This window comes from Meleagris gallopavo, chromosome Z, assembly GCF_000146605.3.
Source record: "Meleagris gallopavo isolate NT-WF06-2002-E0010 breed Aviagen turkey brand Nicholas breeding stock chromosome Z, Turkey_5.1, whole genome shotgun sequence".
Lineage (NCBI taxonomy): Eukaryota > Metazoa > Chordata > Aves > Galliformes > Phasianidae > Meleagris > Meleagris gallopavo.
Window position 1 is genome coordinate 58294634 of NC_015041.2, and position 20089 is coordinate 58314722.

General features: G+C 40.8%; 1 protein-coding gene across 1 annotated transcript in view; it reads right to left on the reverse strand.

The window, feature by feature from the left end:
• The window catches only part of PLPPR1 (phospholipid phosphatase related 1), a 298083-nt gene that overhangs the window by 997 nt on the left and 276997 nt on the right, over positions 1-20089 (reverse strand). The window contains exons 2-5 of the mRNA XM_010726116.3: positions 19251-19383; positions 10299-10549; positions 2846-3022; positions 1146-1277 (exon numbers count right to left, since the gene is read on the reverse strand). Coding sequence (XP_010724418.2) covers positions 1146-1277; positions 2846-3022; positions 10299-10549; positions 19251-19383 — 693 coding nt within the window. The remainder of the gene's footprint in view (positions 1-1145; positions 1278-2845; positions 3023-10298; positions 10550-19250; positions 19384-20089) is intronic.

The window sequence follows — 20089 nt, forward strand, 5'->3', positions numbered from 1 at the left end:
TTTTTAACCCCTGCCTGGTAGGTGTACGGTCATTTAGGAACCGATACCCTGAATCAGACAAAATTAGCTTCTTGATTAGAGTGCACATCATCAGGCTCAGTCCCTACCTCTCAGTCCAGAAGCTATAAATAGATGACTAGACAAAATTTTTCATAATCTGTGAATGCTTTTACCTCTTCTGTCATACACAGTGCAGTATAAAAGGATTTTGTTTCTGGACTGCAAGTCCATCAAGAGAAAACTTGATGCACAATCAATTGAAAGTCTTCCAGCAGAGTTTTGCTACAAGTCAATCACAACTGACTATTCAATTAAGCAGAATTTTTCCACGTGTTAGAAATATCTTTTCCATTTACTTTAAATTATTATTTTCAATTAATTTGCCAAAGGGTTTGACTAACCTTGCCACAAACCAAGAACAGCAGTGACATGCCAGCTAATGCAGGAAGTACAATTTAAAGGACAAACTCCACAAGGGCATTTCGGACAACTGATGAACTACAATTCCTCCTTGTTCCAAGAAATCCTTGGCAGGTGGCATTTGCTTGTTTGTTTTGGATAGGTTTCATTTATGCCAACAACACAAGTTATCCAAAGTTAGCAGTATAACAACAACATCGTCAGTGATGATAATTACACTAGCTTTTTTTTTTGCAAACTTGAGAGAAAGTTATTAGCTTCTTCTTTGATGGCTTAGATAGAAAACAGTGTAATATTTCTTAATTTAGAAGATACTAAGCAGTAATGAGGATAAAAATCTAATATTTATCATCACTGGACAAATAGGTTATCCTCAGGATTATAAATCTTAGAGTAAATCTTTAAGACATCCCAAAAGCATTCTTAGGTGTGATTGCACAGACTTACCTTTACTTTTCTCTCAGCTTACTGTTATAAGCAAAACTCTCTTATTGCACAGAAGGCACATGAAATCCTACTGATTTAAGTTCTGGATGTGCAAGAGTGCAAGAGGAGAAGAAGGTCTATAGAATTTGGTGGCTTAAAGGATAAATGCCTTTAAAAAAGTCTCCCCTGATGCATATTCTCACGGTTCAACGAGTTTAACATTAGAAATGAAACCAGTTTTTAGTCTGAAGTATAGAAAATACATTTTGTGACGGTATGGGTGAGAGGATTCGCAGTACCTGTGCACTCAATGTCTCCAGAGGACTTTCAACTCTTGGAAAAGCCATTAATGGCATTCCTCTTGGGTCTTCGGGCTTCAGTTTAGAAGGAGCTCCATGGGTGCCCTTAAAGTTATGGACAACACATATCCCCTGCGCAATGTGGAAAATGAAGGCAAACATAATGAAGTCAGCATGTGCTATCCAGAGAAATAACTCACAGCAATTCCCACCCAGGTCTCTCAAGTGCAAATTTTAACTTCACTTGGCTTTTTGGGTAGAGGCATTGTCTGTCTCAGCCTTGGGCTGCAGTGCACTGACTGTCATAGTTAGCCTTCTGGGCTATCTTAGCAAAAGGGTTCATTCTCTTGGCTGAATCATTCTCAGCTTTCTTTTGTTTTATACAACAAACTCCCATCATGTCTGCTTTATCATCACAAAATCTAGGTTGTTGCTGCACTATCTCAACCAAATAATCCCTTGAGATTCTGACTGCCAATTCCAAACATTAAAAGCAGCTCATTCAGCCACTAGTCATTCCTCACATCTGAATGACACCATGCTCATTTAGCACCACGCTTGCATACTTCCAGCACAACTCCTGCAATGTTCATCCTACAAGGCCTTCCCTTGTGCATGATGATACCATCATCACACCTTACATATATCTGCTTAGGGTTTAGGAACAGAATGGAAAGAAGGCATGCAGGAACTCAAACATCTGCTGTCAGAGCAAAACCTACAGTCAGTTCCTTGCTGGCTGTTCTTTGCTGCTCTTTAGACTTGACTAAGGAGTAGGCTGCAGCCTGTGTGAATGGTGATCGTAGAGTATACAGATAAAGAAAATATTTGTAGCTACGCAGTGGATGGTTTTGAAGGATATAGCTTTTAAATGGAATTATGAACATTTTGTTTTTTTGTAACAGTGGGAATCACCTTGAGCACTGTGTGGGTAAATCCTCAGCAAGAGATCCCTCACCATGCAAAACACACCACACAGTCAACAGTGGAGTAAGTAATGTTCCAAGTCTAGAGGAAGACATTGTTCCAAGATTCTGAAGAAAGGCTATTGATGGCACGTTTTAATACATGTGATTATCCTAATGAATCAATCAAATCATAGAATCATCAGGGATGGAAAAGATCATTAAGATCATCTAGTTCAACTGTAAACTAATCACTGCCATGTTCACTAGTTAAGTAGTTCTGTCTCCAAGGGAGTTTCTCCTGACCTTCCTTTCTACTGCACTTCTTCTACAGTCAAAAACAAAGAGGGAAATGAAGACTACTGCTTAGAACCCCAGACAATACACTCTACCCTACATTTCTGCCTGTAGAAGGCCGCCAGCAGGTTTGCAATATGTGAGGGTCAAGCATATGAATCTTAAGCATCTTGCCTCTCTTTGGACATTAACTGAAATCCTACACCATTTTCAGAGCATTTTTCCAGGAAAGTCACGTGAAAGCATGGTCAGTTAATTAAAATAAAATAATCTTGAAATACACATGAATGTACAAAAGTCATCGTATTAGCCTTATTAATTAATATCAATTTGATTTCATATTAGAATTTTCTCTGATGACACACTCATGACATGGGACTATAATTAGTTCCTAACAATTGGTTTAATTATCTCTGAGAGACCACAGGAGAGGAGCAATATTATATTTATTTCAAACACATACATTAAAAAGGAAAGGGGAAGAATTGATAGGCTTACCAGAAACAAGGCGACTGCACTTCCCAGGATGAAGCCTGCAATCACATCTGAACAATGGTTTCGATACTCGGAAACTCGATTCAGTCCAGTGAGGAACGCAGCACACAGGGTGCCCAGACACAGCACAGGTTTGGCTAGCCTGCTGCTCTTTGTTTTAATTGTGCTTGTGATGTACATCTGAAAGGACAAACCAAAATTGAAAAGGGATTTGGTACGAAACTAATTTTTTTTTTTTTCCTTCTAGTCATATCATAATTCAGCAGAGATGTGACAAAATCCATGGTTCATGAACAAAAGCCTTGAGAAATGGAGGAAGAGGCTTATGATAACTCAGGGAATATTCTCAGGTAAATAAAACAGGTACTGGAAAGTGATATTTCAGGATGTAAAACATCCAATCAACTGTATTTACACAGTGGATTTCTGAGCTATTATGTACATGCTCAGTTTCATTTTTTCTTGACCTATTTAAGCACTTGCTCAAATGGCAGCAAACACATGTGCTGAATGTAAATGACTCAATGTTTGCAAACAATTTCTGCTTATACTCCTGCAAACCATGATGTGAACATAGTAGAGAACCTATTCATGCCACCTTTAGCTGCTCCAGCTTTCTAAGCAGTAGTCAGGTTAAGAAACAGATTCTTAGCATTAAGAGAAACCATTACAGTCATTTCCTGCACGGCAAAATGAAATTCAGAATAAAAGAAAGATTTCTTTCAAAGCAGAGTTGATCATGAAAATGTAATTCTAGAGCATGAAGTTTGACTATGTTCACAATGTTGTTTAGTGAATTCGACATGTTTTAAGCAGTTAATAATTTATTTTAAATGCATTTTGAAAAAAACAAACAAACACAACAGAGCAGTAAAAACATGTGTGACAACCACTGGCTAGTCATTAGTTCCGGAGCCTCAAAATGCTGAAGATAAGCAAATTGAGTCTAATGAAAAAAACAATACAATAAAATCATTTTGATCAAGCATAGGTACCTACAAAAAGCCCCAAGACTTGTTAAGGGCAGACTGACAGAGCTGGGGCTGTTCAGCCTGGAGAAGAGAAGGCTCCGGGGAGACCTGAGAGCAGCCTACCTGTATCTAAAGGGGGGCTGTAGGGAAGAAAGGGACGGAATCCTTAGCAGAGTCAGTTGTGATACAACAAGGGGACAAACTAAAGGAGGGGAGATTTACATTGGACCTGAGGAAGAAGTTTTTTTACAGTAAGATTGTTGAGGCTTTGGCACAGGTTACCTAGAGAGCTGGTGGATGCCCTATCTCTGTAGCCATTCTAGATCAGGCTGAACTGGGCTCTGAGTACCTGATGGAGCTCTAGCTGTCTGTGTTCACTGCAGGGGAGTTGGACTAGATGGCCTTTACGGGTCCCTTCTAACTCAAACTTTTGTGGTTCTAAGTAAAGTTACTGAGATAAACAACAGTCTTTTCTGCAGGCACAAAAAAGACACATTGTCTCTCTTTGTGAAATAGAATGAGAATGATAAACTTGGAAAATTCATTGGATTCTTTTAGCTGTTGACTGGTAAATGAACCCAATCTAGTGAAAGTGCAAACGCTTGTTCTACTGAAAATACAAATACAAATACAGAAGTACCTTCCAGTTTGTTTGTAACAAACATTTTATTTGCTCATTGTTTAAAAAAAAAAAGAAAGAAAAAAAAGTAGGAATAATTAATGCTGTAAATATTTGCACTTTTAGCCCTTTTAGTTCTCAGAAATGGAAATATGCTTCTATTAGCCTTCTGGACAAAAGGCAGTGCACAGAAACCCCCATCAACAACTAACAGTGCTTTGCAGGTCACAGAACTCTTCCTCTGGGCATGCTGAGCGCTTTGCCACGAGCAGTGCTGAATCCAGAGAGGTTGAATTGTTTGTGACATGGTGGAACCCACTTCCAGTTCTTGGCCAAGAACATAATGGTTGGCCTGGGCAAAGCTGCCTCAGGATTCTTCTCTGCCAAAAGCACTGCTGAAGAAGGTCTACAGAGGTTTTGTCTTGGTGCTTCCAATTGCAATGACAATCGTCTCACATCTTGCTTCACACTCTGTAATCTACTTGGTAACCTCAGGTATTTATTTTAGCATATTTTAGTGCCTGTCTCTTTCTTCATGAGCCAAGTACACAGAGGTCACTATGGGCTGACTCAAACACAGGTTTCTGGGACTAAGAAACTGAAATGAAGTTTCTCAAGGCCACCTTGTCGATTGCCTCCCATATATCCCTTTCTTCTCCTCTACTGTATATACTATTTCTCCCTGTCCTACTTTTTTCCTCCTCACTGCCTGGTCCATCAAATGCCCCTGGTGCTGGCTTCCACTCTCTGGCTGATGTTAAACAAATTAGCCCTAAAACCATTTCAATACCTTTAGATGTAAGGATGGTATGCAGCAATGACCTCCTGGTACGTAAAGGGGCAGAGCAACTGAGCAGTAGGGTTTATGTGCTCACACCTGGACAAAACTACTCTGTGCAGTAACTGCACTACTGAACTTCTAACAGCTGAATTTGCTAGATCTCTGCCTGAGGAAGTGAAATCTTCTGGTGAACGCACTAGATAACTGTGAATTCAATTCGTGAAGTGGAACATTATATAAAAGAAGTGAGATGGGACTAAGTTACACTGAAGGCTCTCTACTCGCTTTGTTTCTCCCATCCGACACGGGAAGGCGCGCACCTTGAAATGACAGCTACCAAGTGAGCACTAGGTGGCAATCTTGCCCCAGTTTTGCCGGTAGCTTGAGCTGCGCCTGACCAGCACTGAAACTCACATTAAGGCTTTTCTTTGGAAATAATAGGGAAAAAATATTATTTAAGTGAAGAGCCCCATCCTTTCACCCTGTGCATTTCTTCCCGCAGAGGCCAATTCAAAGGAGCAATTCAAAGATTGCTTTCTAATTCCCCACCAAAGCACTGCTGCAATTTACAACATCCAAAGGAAAATAATTACTTCCTTAAAGCAAGAGTGCAGCCCTGCTGTGATAGCTCCAATCTCCAGCTAGAGAGACCAATTCATCCATGCTTATTTTCTTAAGGCTATGAGATGAAATGATGTTTAGCTTTCTCATTCTAGAATCATAGAACTCTTCAGGTTGGAATGGGCCTTTAAGATCATCTAGTTCCAATTCCCCTGTTAAAGGCAGGGACACCTCCCACTAGTCCAGGTTGCTGAAAACCCCTTGTCCTGTCACTACCTGCCCTTATAAAAAGTCCCTCCCAAGCTTTCCTGTAGGCTCCCTTCAGTAAAGGAAGACTGCTTTAAGGTACCCTTGTGCCTTCTCCAGCCCCAGCTCTTTCAGCCTGTCCTTGTAGGGGAGCTGCTCCAGCCCTCTGATCATCTTCATGCCCTTCCTCTGGACCCACTCCAACAGCTTCTTGTGCTTCTTGTGCTGGGGGCCCCAGAATTGGATGCAGCACACCAGTGGGGTCTCATGAGAGCAGAGTAGATGGGCAGAATCACCTCCGTCAACCTGCTGGTCACACTTCTCTTGATGCATCCCATGAGGCCTTCTGGGTTGCAAGTGTGCACTGCCAGCTCATGTCGAGTCTTTCATCAGCCGACACCTCCAAATCCTTCTCCTCAGAGCCATTCTCCTCCCAGCATGTATTTGTGCTTGGGATTGCCCCGACCCAGGTGCAGGACCTTGCACTTGGCTTCGATGAACTTCATGAGTTGGCATGGTCCCACTTCTCAAGCCTGTCCAGTCCCACTGGTTGGAATCTCTTCTCTCTAGCATGTCAATTATACCACTCAACTTGTGTCAGCAATTTCACTGAGGGTGTACTCAATCCCGCTGTCTGTGTTGCCTACAAGGATGTTAAATAACACTGGTCCCAGCACTGATCCCTGAGGAATGCCACTTATTACTGGTATCCACTTGGACACTGAGCCATTGAACGCAACTATCTAAGTGTGACCATCCAACCAATTCCTTATCCAGCAAGTAGTCCATTCTACAAATCCATTTTCCTCCAATTTGGCTACCAGAATGTCATGCAGGACTCCCTCACTCATGTGGGAGTTTCATTACTACAGATGGGATGTCACCTAAAGCATTCAAGATTCACACATTTTGGCAGGAAAACATAAACTTGTAGTAAAGAGAACATTTTTAGCAATGAGGATAATAACCATGAAAACAGATTGCCAAGGGAAGTGATAGATTCTCTATCACAAGGAGGGTTTTAAATGAGACAGGCTGTTTTTCCTGAATCTGTGCTCCAGTTCATCCACAGATAATGGGTGGGTGAGATTCTTCATTTTGATCAAACCTTGGGATCAGTGTGGCTTTATCTTTATTGCTTTAGCCCCTAATGCAGACACTTTTTAAGATTCTCACAATATGTTTGCCCCTTCAGTTTTTCAAAGCCTTGTGTAAAAGCCCAAAATCTCAGTGAAAATTGCTTAAATTTGATTTCCTACTCTCTATAGGGTGTCTTATAAATTCCCTGGACTACTATCTATGAGGTAAAATTATTTACAAAACACTACATGTGAAAATGAATTGTTTGATGTCTGTGTGTATGGGGAGAGAGAGGAAGAGGAAGAGAATATAAAAATATGTGAGGAAAGGAGAAAATTGATAAACAAAAATAATCAACATATGCTTTATCTATATAAATAATTTATTCAGCTTCCTTAGTGCATTTATCAGCACTCTCAAGCAATGTATTTAGCAATGTGCAATGTGTGATAGCAGCATTCATCTCGCATGTAACTCCTCTCCCATCTATTTTCAGACAGACAAAAGCATAGACAGCCAAGAAAGTCTTTTCATTTGCAAGTTTAAAATAGACAGACATATATAGATATGCCTATATTTATACACGTATGTAAATGTATGCTCACATATATTTATAACATATGGTATATCTGTGCTGAGGAAGGTTGAGTGGAGGAAGTCTGCCCAGTCCTGATGTGAGGGAGATTTATTTTTCCTGGAAAGATTACAATTTCAGCCCAGTTCTGGCAAAACCGGTGTCCTGCAGGCTTTATAGATAATCTTTACCATGGAAATTTCTACACTAAGAGCCAATGACAACAATCTGTCTTACAGAATGTTATGCAACCTCCTGGATGTTCAGTGCAGTTTCCTTAAGTGCCAGAGCCCTGAATTTCAACAATGAGCCTGACAGGTGTACGTGTACAAATGGAGGAAATTGACAGTGGGGTCACAGTGACCTGGGTTACTGAAGGGATTTGCTGTAGGTATTTAGAATGTCACCATACAGTGAAAGTTTACTGTCTAGGTGTATTGCATCACTCTAGTCTAGCCAAAAAGCAACCCAGGTATAAACAGCAGACACTAGGTTGTGACAACCATCATGAGGTGGAGTCTTCCAGACAGAAGTGACAGAAGGAGTTATTTGTAGATATTGTTAGGTCAATGCCTAGCTTAAGAATCCTAAAAATACTACCAAAATGTTGGCAAGACTGCCTTGTTGTAGCCTTTTGCCACTGAGACCATCCTGTGATTGTATAAAAGCTCTCACTGCTCTCTCCCACTCCAGAAAAAACAAACAGGAGAATCAGCAAGAGTCTACAATAAGAGATCATTTAAATGCAGTGAAATACTTTAATTTTATGTGTTTAAGTTGAATATCACCACTTGCTGGATGCTCTTGTAGCTGATTCTCCTATGACCTTTCTCAGAGTGCCTAACCAGGATACCTATATGCAACATGACATTTTATTTTCTTCCTTTTTTTTGGGAGGGGTCAGAAATGTTCAAAAATTAAGGAATATTGCTAACATGTCATCTTCTCTTGAATAATGTCCTTAGAAGCACACATTTCTAATTATACAGCAGCTTACACTATGTATTGAGACAGCCCTACCTGGGAGGGCTTATTTGGGAGTAATTATATCTAATTGCATTAGATATAATTCCAGTTTTGATGTAAGCACGGAAGCCAGTGCTTCTGTGTGCAGCCAGTGCAACCAGTTTGGCTTTTCTTTCTTGTTTTTTGTTTGTTTGTTTGCTTGATTTTAAATTTCCCCTGCTTCAGGCATACAAATTTCATCTGTGCCTGAAGGAGTTAAAAAAATCGTATTTTGGGTTCTCAGCTTATTTGGCAGGTGACAAGAAAAAAAAGCCTATTTGATTAAATATAAAACCCACATTATAGAAGAGAACAACACAAAGCCAAACCAACTACAATAGGAGCACTGTCACTAGCAAAGTAATGAACAAATCAGTACAGAGACGTCTGTAGAGGATTCTTGAGAATCAGTGATGTGACAGCATCTTTAGTGCTGAAGGATGCTCTCAGGCACCCATACTGTATGGCAGTATGGGCTAAAATTGTACTGCAGACTGAAAACTTGTGGCTCAGAAAGAGTTATGCCTTAGACCTTAAGCATCAGATGCAGGCCTCTTTTATTTATACACCTGTTCCACAAGGGCTGAAGGCAATCATCCCTCTGCATGCCATTCGCTTCCCACTAGTGCCAAGGAGAAAGCAACCCAAGTGCTTCACAGCCTAGGGCTGAGAAACACTGAACTGCTGCAGACTTAAACTTGGGAAGGAACAGTACTACTCTCCTTCAGCTGTAGAAATCAGCTGTTTGCAGAAGATGTGCCTTCCTAGAAACCAAAGTCCCCGGAAGGCCTACCCAATCTAATCTGAAGCAGCCATCTTAATATCCATCACAGAATCACAGAATCACAGAATCACTGAGGTTGGAAAAGATCACAAAGATCATCTAATCCAACTATTAGCCCATCACCACCATGCCCACAATCATAATGAAAACAGCTTCTCTAACACTGCCAAGTCTGCTGGGAACTCTATGTCACACATAGTTTGCATTGCTCATAAGTATGCATGCAAAATATAATGAGTTTTGCAAATACTTTCCAACAATTCCTGATCAAAGGAGTTAACAGTTTATGTATCAGTCATTATTCACACAAAATTCAATGGAAACAGAAGGTAAATGAAACAGGGGGTGGCCTCTTCTTTACATAGTAATAATGTGGTATTTTATCACTTGCTACCAAGGTAAGGGTAAAATATTCAGTAAATAACCCGTCAAGATTTTTCTCAAATTCTGATGACCTATAGAGAGACTGCCACTCATTTGGATCTGGCTACTGGGGGAAGAAATTCCCGATTAAGTTATTACCTGTTTTAGTGTTGATGAGATGTGGGCAGGGAAAAGGTTAAATGCTTACTTGAAAGCATCTGAGAAAATCAGCAGCAAGAATGAGATTAGAAGCTCATGCCTCTACATTACATGGTGCTGCAGAAGCAATGAGAACTTGGTTTGCTTTCACTAGCAGTAGTAAAACAAAGAGAGAAGGGGATTCTTGGATGGATAAAGAGGAAAGCTATTCCTGAAACAACCCTCTTTTCCTTCAAAAACGCACTGTGTGACTCCATCTGGATGTACAGACAGAAACCTCTCCTATGTGTCAGCAATCATCCCCGCTACTCACCGTGGCATATAAAGCTGAGTAGATGCTTAAAGCAGCATGTTTGGATGGAAAGGATCTCCTGGCCTTTTCAATCACCTCCACATCCCCAGTACAGATGTTGCCATTGTTGATGAATTGGTGGTGGGTCCGACAGTCATTTCCAGTGTAGTTGGGTTTACACACAGTCAGGAAGTATGGAGCCAAGTTCCCAGTCACAACCTGGCCAGCATTTACAAATATGTCAGTGGCAAAAAGTCCAAATGCAAACACCCCTGTGAGGAAAGGTTAAAAATAGTTATTATTCAGATAACTTTAAGACAGTCTTGGTACCTGAAGGAAGAAATATATTGAGATGTGAAGGAGCAAACACTGCTGTCATTACCAGGAAAAAAACCCTGCTGACTCCAGCAGAGCCCTGTATCAAATGTATGACACAGAACAGCGAGTGCTTAAAGTATGGCAGGTGCTTAACTCGGTATCTCCAGAAGGAACGGGAAAAAGGCTGAACATGGCAAGTATGAGAAGATGTATTTCTGTAAGTCAAGCTCTGAACCAAAACGTAAGTAATAGGTTTCATTGAAAACTATGTATCTATGCTGCAAAGTTTCGCAGTCTGAATGTCTAGCACAAATTTTTAGGAATATTTATGAATTTTTGCCAGGTCTGGGCCAAAAATGGTAGTAAGTGGCCCTCAACTATAAAATAAAAGCCTGAAGGAGTAGTATTGCACTAGGACACAATACTTACCTTAAAGTGTCATTTGTCTTTTGAATTGTGATTATTCTGTAATCTTATGTTGTTAAGGTTCTGATATGGGAATATTTGCCAGGTCCTTTAGGATAAATTCTTAATGTTTTGGTGCAGGAGAAATTTCCACACAGGCCCAGCTCAGTTTATGTTAGCAGGAACACATACTCTCATATGCTAAAGCAGAAAGTGTGCATTTGAAGCCAAGAACATTTACAAGTTTGTGGAGCATCCCTTGCTTGAAACTGCAGTTGTCACATCCTCCATTGACTCCCTGTGAGTGTTCTCAGCATCTAACACAGCTGCTATGAACATCTAGAGGGATCTTGGCTTGCAAGAGCTCACTACGTACCAGGGGAACAGAGCAGCAGGTTTCCAGTAATGCCAAACCCAAATGTTTCAAAAGATTGAATCAGCTCACCCTTCCCCCCATCCATCACTAAGGTAGATTAAAGTATCACATAAAAACAAACAAACAATTTATTTTTGGTCTAGGAATGCTGAGGGTTTTTGCCTCCTCCGTCCTGCAGCTTAGAAGACAAATGTCATTTGAACATGGAATTGTATTCAAGAACAACCAAGAGTGGGCACTCCAGGGAAAACAGCTTATCTTAGGAGAGCTGCAACGGTCACAGCAACTGCATTGCTTATTTGTACTGATCTAAAAAAGGAAAAAAGTGCTGGTGCACTCTGATAAACAAAAGTAACAGGGCTTCAGGAATGTAACACAACTGAAAATGCTTTATATCAAATTAACAAGAATCAAGGATAGTTCCACAAATACTGTAATCCTGCCTGTAGGTAACAAAAATCAGCAGGGCCATAACTGACAGTTAGATCCTTTTAAACATGATAGGCCTTTCTTCATGGTGCATTTGTATGGACAGGAACGTGAAATGAAGCCCTTAACTAAGGAGCATTGAATGATACAAGAGTTCAGCAGGATGCCCTGGTGCCGCTCACTCACCGAGGTGCTGTGGCTGACACAGCCATGCTGCAGCACAAGTCCCCTGCTGGAGTGTCAGTGGTCCCAGACTGCAGGACTGGCCGACAGGGAAATGGAGTGTGCTGACTCTCCTCCTTTAATCCCTTTATCCCTCTGTAAATACTGTAAACCCATGGTTTTACAACCACTGACATGAATTCCTCATCTACATTAAGCAGCGCATAACCAAGTTCAAATGAAAAAGCCTGTAGATAGCTTTTTGGCTGGCAAAACATGAATTCATGCCAGAAAAATCTTGCTTTATGTATTGTTCTTTGGCCAAATGAAAAATAAAAAAAATAAAAATAATTTAAAAAAAGACACAGCTTGCTTTAAATGGTATCATTTTGATGTGCTGTGCAGATCACGGGGAATGCAATGAGGATTATTACCCAGCTCTTTATAATACTTATAGGAAATGTAGAAACCAGACAAATACTACAATCTGACCCATGGCCTCCATGGCAAAGTTGGTACAAGTCAAAAACTGAGGTGTTTCAGGAAAAGCTCATGGGCTTCACACAGTTATTTCAGTTCCTGTGCAGTGCACAGGTACACAGGCAGCATTTCGCTCTGAAAAAAGAGAATTTCAGTATCTGCATTTTCCCAATAATTTGTAGTGCTGAAAGCGCTGGCTCAGACTCTGCTGAGGGCTGCAGTACTCTGCAGAACAGCAGAACAAGCCATGGCTGAACCCTTTGTCAAGCTTTCCATTGTGATGCATATCGATCTCTGTAATTCCCCTCATGCAGTTATGCCAAACTGTGCATTACGAAAGTCTTAGCCATGTGCAGCAGGAATGTAACCCTTGCAGACTGATTACACATCACTTGCTCCCTGGAGATTATGCAGTGGAGCTGGTTCTAATTGATTTGAAGTCTGTAACACCAGTGAGTTTTGGTAGTGATGGAGTCCCTTGATGGTTTACATCAGGAATCCATCTGTTCAGCCAATTTGTTCAATGACCTACAGCAGCCAAGTTAACTGACCAGGGCATGAGAATGCAGTGATGTGGTTGCTAGGTTTTTGGATGCAGGCAAGCCACTGCTGGAAGGCTTCATGGAAAGGGTAATCAGCCCTTTGCTCTTTACAGTCATCCAGCTGAAGTTTGTGATACAATGCCACAGAGAGAGCAGGAGAACTTGTACCTCTTGCATACTTTGGTGGTCAGGTTTAATGGAGGTGATACCACCCTGCTAAGGAGCAGTGTTTCATCACACTGTGTTCACTCTGACCTAGAAAACCTGGGAATGAACTTTAGCCCGTAACTTGAAACATGCTGAACAAGGACATACACAGCACAAGGCACATTAAAGTAAGAGCTGTAAAAACACAGTCTGTGTAGTTGATTGTTCACACAATGGATGCAGACAGGATTATTTAAGTTACTTAAAGCCACCCCTTCCCTTCGTCCACATGTATCACACAGTTTGGCTACAGAAGGAACCCTTAAGTAATTAGAGATCTACTCAAAAATGCTGAGGACAGACAATATCCTTATAGCTCAACAAAACTTTACTTAGAGGATGCATCTAAATCTTCATCAGCTTCATTTTTGAATGCTTCAGGTTTAACTTCTTCATTTATATCTCCTATAAATTGCTGCCAAATAATTCTCCAAGCATAAATCTTTAACTGTAGGACTCTCACTGACATGCAGCGCCAACTAAACTCCCTGTGTGTCTGTCTGTAAGCGTCATCACCTCCAGCTTTGTCTACTGCTTTGGCTAACAGAAACATGTGCCCTGTAGAAGGATCTAGCTCTCCTCCCTCACTGTCACCTTAGCTGACTTGTTTTATTGCCGCAACTCTTGCCGAGCTCTCTCTTCTTCTACTCTGTATCTCTCTGACATCACTGACTGCAGCTGCTTCTGACTCCATGGAAACTCTCATTACTACAGATATCTTAAATGCCACTGACTTGAAACAAAACACACACACACACACACAAACAGACGACCAAAGGAGTTGGACACAAGCTGCTGAAAAGACAATAGAAGAAAGAAGTGAGAAGCCAATGGGTGGAAGTAGGAACGAAGAGGCAAAATGCTTTAATAGAAAAAACTTTAGATAAGGTGACATAAGAAACAACGCATTCAATACGTCAGGGGACATCAGAAGCTATGCTCTTGGGTAACATGTTGTCGTGTCTCCTACAAAGTTCACTTACTGAGGAACAGCTCCTTCTCCAGTGTACAGCCTAATATCTGAATTTGTCACACTCTTAATTTCCTGGAAAAAAAACTTTCATATTACTCATGCATATTTGCATTCCCACAATCTCCATTCCTATGATTTTTGAAGAGCATTAGAGTCTCAGTGGAGGGAGTCTCTGGAAAACTGGTTCTGCACAAACGCTGATCTTCTGCAATTTTTCAGTCTCTGCAATTTTCCCTCTAATTGTCCTGTGCATCCAATTAAGTCATCCAAGCTGAGTGAAGCAGTTGATAGAAGGAAAGGATGCATATAAAGGGACCTGGACAGCTTTGAGATGCAGACCTGTAAGAACCTAGTGACATTCAGGAAGGCCATATTAGGAAGATATTCACTCAGAATGTAGTGAGATTCTGGCACAGCTGCCCAGAGCTGCTGTAGGTGCCTCATCCCTGCAGGTGCTCCAGGCCAGGTGGGATGGGGCTCTGGGCAACCTGAGCTGGTGGGTGGAAACCAGCCCACAGCAAGGGCTTGGGGCTGGTAGGGCTTTAAGTTCTGTTTCAACCCAACCACTCAATGATTATATGATTTTTAGTCCTGAGATCTAGACTCTGCTAAACCACTCTTTATCATTATATTTTAATGTGTGTTTATAAAGGAGACCTGTATTATTAGCCATTTTACAACTAGAGGAATGTAGGCTGCAGGAGAATCTACTGCTTGCTGTCACTGCATCAGGAACAGGCTCACCAGCAAGCTTCTTCTGAGCAATCATAATCAGATCCCACAATCAGTTTTTATCTCCTGAGGAAGACTCTACAAAACCCCAGGCATCTACTGCCTCCTCTGTCTACCTGCTTCCTTCATGAGTGTCCTTCCTAAATACTGCTTCTTCAAGACATAGGAAGAAATTCAGTGCAAAAGTGCTTTGGAGCCTCAAGACTGTTCTCCGTGAGTGCAGATGATTTCTTTCTGCTTGCTGGTTTATGACTCTCAATTTTCACCCAGACAGCAGTCAGCTTAGAGCTTGGGAGCAGTAAAGCTTGTCCCCAAAACAGAGACCCAATTCTGACTGTGGAGGTTCTTCAGTGATAAGAAGTGAGACCTATGGTAGTTTAAGCTGCACATCCAAATACAGGCTGAGCCCTCCTGTGAGGCAGTCAGTTAATGACAGTGTGTGCACTGTGTCACTGTGGAAGCAGACAGAAGGATAAGGTCAGGCTAACTATGTCTTGCAGCTGCACAGGGAATAGACAACAGAGCTCTGGGGTTTATCTATCCCATTACAATAAACTCAATGTGTGTGTAAATCTTGTAAACCTTTATTTGCCAAACTAAAGCCTTAATTTGCCTAAATAAAGCCTTAATTTCATTATTTAGCTGCCTACTGTGAGGTGGCCCCATGCTTTAAATTAAGCTGTCAGCAGAAGCTGATCTGTGCCATTTGTTAACTGCAAATTATGCAGCTCCAGAGTAAAAGCCACTGGTAACAAATTCACTGGTAACATTCATGCAAGTTGCATTTCTAAATATCTAGAGAGAGACTACTTGCATGTTATCAGAGCTTTGCAGGTCTACAACTTAATCACATGGATTAGAAGCCTAATATACCAACATTGAAATGTAGCAAAATACACACTTTGGTCACCCTGCCAGACTGAGTCAGTGAGGTCTGAATCTCGGTCCTGGGGGTGCTGTTGTGGTGTATCTGAACACACTAAATTCCTGACTACGACCATCCACTAAGGAACATTAAAATAATGTGTACCTCTGTTTGTAATACAAATAATAAAGTATAGCATGGAAGAGAATGAAGCATGGAGCAAGATGTTAACAAGGGTACTGATCGGGAAATCACCACAAGAAGAGGGGAATAAAAGTACAAAATACTGTGTGATGGGGAGAAGAGGCTGAGGCCCAAAGAACCATCACTCTTTCTCCCTGATTTCTCAGAGGTCTGGGATAAAAATTGTGCATTTTGGTATCTGTAGTTCTTAAAAAAACTTGTGAGGGCTGAGGAGGGGATGGAGGGGAAAGATGTGAGTAAAGGATAGCAGTGCTGCACTGATATTTTAGACAGAAAAAATGACTCCAAAGCAACTGCACACCCCTTGTTTGATGTGAAAATCTCCAAAATAAATATCTGTAGAAGAAATACAAAAGAAGAAGATGGAACAAATTGCAACATATATCAAAGTCTGAGCTAAAACCACTTTCTTTCATTGATAAAGGAATTGATTTTCTAAATACAGGAACACAGTAATTTTCACCCGTCTGGGATGCAATAAAGGACTTGATATATGTTGAAAGAAGCTGAGAGGCGTTTTTTCACTACAAAAGGCTCATATTTGGGCCAGAGAGATAGAAGAAACTTTTGTCCACTTTTCTGTGGACAAAGAACCAAGGGGGAATTTAAGATAAAGCTCAATTGTTAAAGTCCTCATGAAACTCATAAAGAGAGCACTCTGGGACAGACAGAGGGCCTGGGGAAAGAAGAATAAGTAGGAAGCATAACAGGCAAGGTATGAACACGAATTAAAAGAATCATGATGGATTGTGAACATCCCAGGGGAGCAGTGGGATTTTGGTTTTGCTTCATTCTTTGTACCATTACCTGAGTACAAAAAAAGTATATGCTTTATTGTGCATATATGAAGTAAAAGCAAGAGGAGAATAAGCTCAAGTCCAGCAAATAAATGCAACAGATCCCGCAGTGATAATGTGGCATGAGTGCCCACCTTTCATATCACTAAAGACAGCCTGAAACTCTCTGCTTGTCACATGAAAAGCAAATTTATTCCCTCATTCTTTAAAATCCATTTTTCCTTGCATCCTTAGCTATTGAGTCAGAGACAGACTAAAAGCTCTCAAAATATACCCTTCTGAAATTAGTCTTCATTTTCCTTAAATATTAGCACCCAGGCACAATGATTAGTATTTCTCCTCATGTTTAATAATAACTGTCATGACTCACAAGATGAAGCAATATTCAACAGAGCTCAATTACTACTTTCTGGAGTTACTTACTGATGTTTTTTGCTCCCATGTCTGGGTCAAAAAGAATGATGAGATTTTAATATTCAAATAAACCTGTGTCAAGAGTAAACTGGCAGCAAAGTTCCTTGTAACAAGCCAGTCCATTCGCCAGGATGTCTTGGGAGAAAGTCTACTTTATATTTCTGCTACTTTTGGACCTCATATTAAAAATAAAAGACTCATATGAGGAAATCCATGTAGGAGTAACTTGTTTGTCTCTCCATAGCCAAGCATCCATAGAATCATAGAAACATCATCCAGGTAAACCTCTTTCTGGAGTGAGCAGCTGTGTTTACCTAACTTCCCTGATGCTCCAGCGTGGACAGCAGCTGGCCAGTCCCTTTCATGTTTCCAAACATATTTGGAATTTCAGTAAAGGAAGAGCAGTTATTTTTAGTTGTTTCATAAATGATTTCACATGATTTTTTCCTGGCAGAGGCAGGGAGGTTTCTGACAAAAACATAAAATCAGTGTAGTTTAAAATGAGACCAGCACTTGAAGCTATTTCTGATAAAGCCAATTTTTTCTCTGGAAGACAAAGATGCAAAGCTATGATTGATTTCTTTAGCAGGTCCATACCTTGCTCCTCTCTAAGGGTCCACTGTATCATCATTGTCCCCTCCTCCTCTACCAAAACAGTAGAGGAAATGCCTGGAAATAAAGCTAGCTTAAGTGAAAGCAGGGCAGAAAAGTGCAATTATAAGAAAACATATAGAGCAAGTGCTTAGCCTCCACAGTTTAACCTCTTTTAGTACTGATCCCGCAGGCGAGAATATTTGATTAGGACTCTGCAAAGCATGCTGAATGTGCTGCAATGGCCAAACAGCCCTGAGTGGCCCAGTGGAGGCCAGTACCCTGCTTTTCTCTTAATGGCAGTTTACTATCCATCAATATATCCTAGAGGGTATCTGAAGTTCAAGGGTATTTCACTTTTAATGTCTTTTGTGGTAATGAGCAGCACACAGGACAGGCTTGGGTAACGAACCACAGGTGGTTTGTCTCCATAGACCATAGTGTGTGAGAAGGTAAAAAAGCATTTTGCTCCCTAACCTCCTAACCTCCATGCATAGAACAGGAGGCACAGAGAGGAGAGGGAGAAAGAAAGGCTCTTCAACCTTTGTGGCAATTATTTGCTGAGTATGAAAACCTGCAGGCAGGGCCATGCTCTGTGGAAACCATGAGTCCTTCACCATGGTCACATCAGCCCTTTTTTTTTTTTTTTCCCCTCAAGAAATCAGTAGTGACTGGGAAGAAACAATCCAGGTATTTTCAACTTTTTATTCTGCTACTACTTTTAACGCTCAGCTTTTAATTCAGTTTGGGCTTTGGAAACCTTGAAGGAATAGTTAGGTTCACTGCCAGTGCCAGGGCAGAAATAAAGCTACAACCCCGTTCCTCTTCCTGCCCCAAAAGGACCTATAGGCTGGTCACCTTAGTGCGGTCTCTGAGGCATTTTTACATTGATCTTAAATGGAAAGGGCATAGTGGTTTTTAAGTACAATAGAAAGTAAACTCCACATTTTATTGATAGAATTTCTTCACTATTTTCCCAACAATTCATGCAATAAAATATCTAAAAAAACCCACACAGAATAAAAATATGAATGCTATTTTTATGTGGGCTCTGGCCATTTTTACGCTGTGCTCAGCTGAACATTATGTGCCAGAGCTACAGAAGTTAAAATTAGAACTAAAAAAGAAAAAGCCGAAGAGATGGGCTGCTGAGAACTGATTTGTAAGTAAAATGGCTATCGTACACAGAATAGCAATGATGGAATTATTTATATTAGGATTTGATTGGCATAACCTTTTTCCAAGGGTCCAGAAGAAGCATTAAGCTCAGCAGAGCAGGATATAAACCAGGCCCAGGCAGCATGATATGGCACATTTCAAACATTACCTTGCAAATCCCGAGGGGGACAATTCCTCTAAAGTGGAATTTACCTGCAAAGATTTCACAGCTTAATTAACTTTGTGCTGTAGATGGTTAGGTTCTTTTGTTCTATTTTGGTGCAAACAGGAAGTAAATTTGCAGTGCTAAAGATGCTTACCTATAAAACGTATGATTCTTCGAAGCAGTGGGTTCAGGTAACAGCACTCTCCAGTCAAAATAGTTTTCTCTTGGATAATTAGAGTTTCTCTGGTTGACTTTATGAAATACATAGACATCTCACCAATAAAAATCTGTCAGGAAAGAGAAAGAAACAGAAGGTAAAACGTGACATAAGCAAATACTGAAACAAGAGTGTCTGGTTCCAGCCCACAGAAACTACTGCACACTTAGGCATTTTGGGACACTGCACTTCACAGCTGAGATGTACTGCCATGACCCAGCTCCGGGCCAAGAACAGGGTCTACTGTTCTCATGTTCTGGGGCAAGACACTCAAAATTTAAGGCCTCATACTAATTTCTGGGATAAGGGAACAAACAAACCTTTACCATTACTGTGGATCACAGAAGCACTTATTTTTACTACTCTTAACACAGAATGTCATGTCCTGGGATTACCATTTAAAATGTACAGACAGGACTGGCTTCATAGATGGAAAGCTTCCATTCATGTAGCAAAGTGGAAGGTGATTTTTGCAGACTTCCATTCCAACATTCTACGAGCAAGCCCCCACAACACTGAATATTCTTTGCAGCTTTTACACCTTCTTAGAAATATGTATGTCTGAGTCTGCCACAAAGGCAACAGAACTCTTGCCACTTCTGAAAAGAGATTTAGATGAAGGATATCTCTCCATTGGAAACTTGTCAGAGGTCGCAAAACCCTTGAGGTCACCGAACATTTTGGAGGTCATGCTGTATTAGTACTAAGCCAGTAAAAACTGTCAAGACATGAAGGTAGCACAGGCAATTACCCACATCACATCACTTGCATAGTTC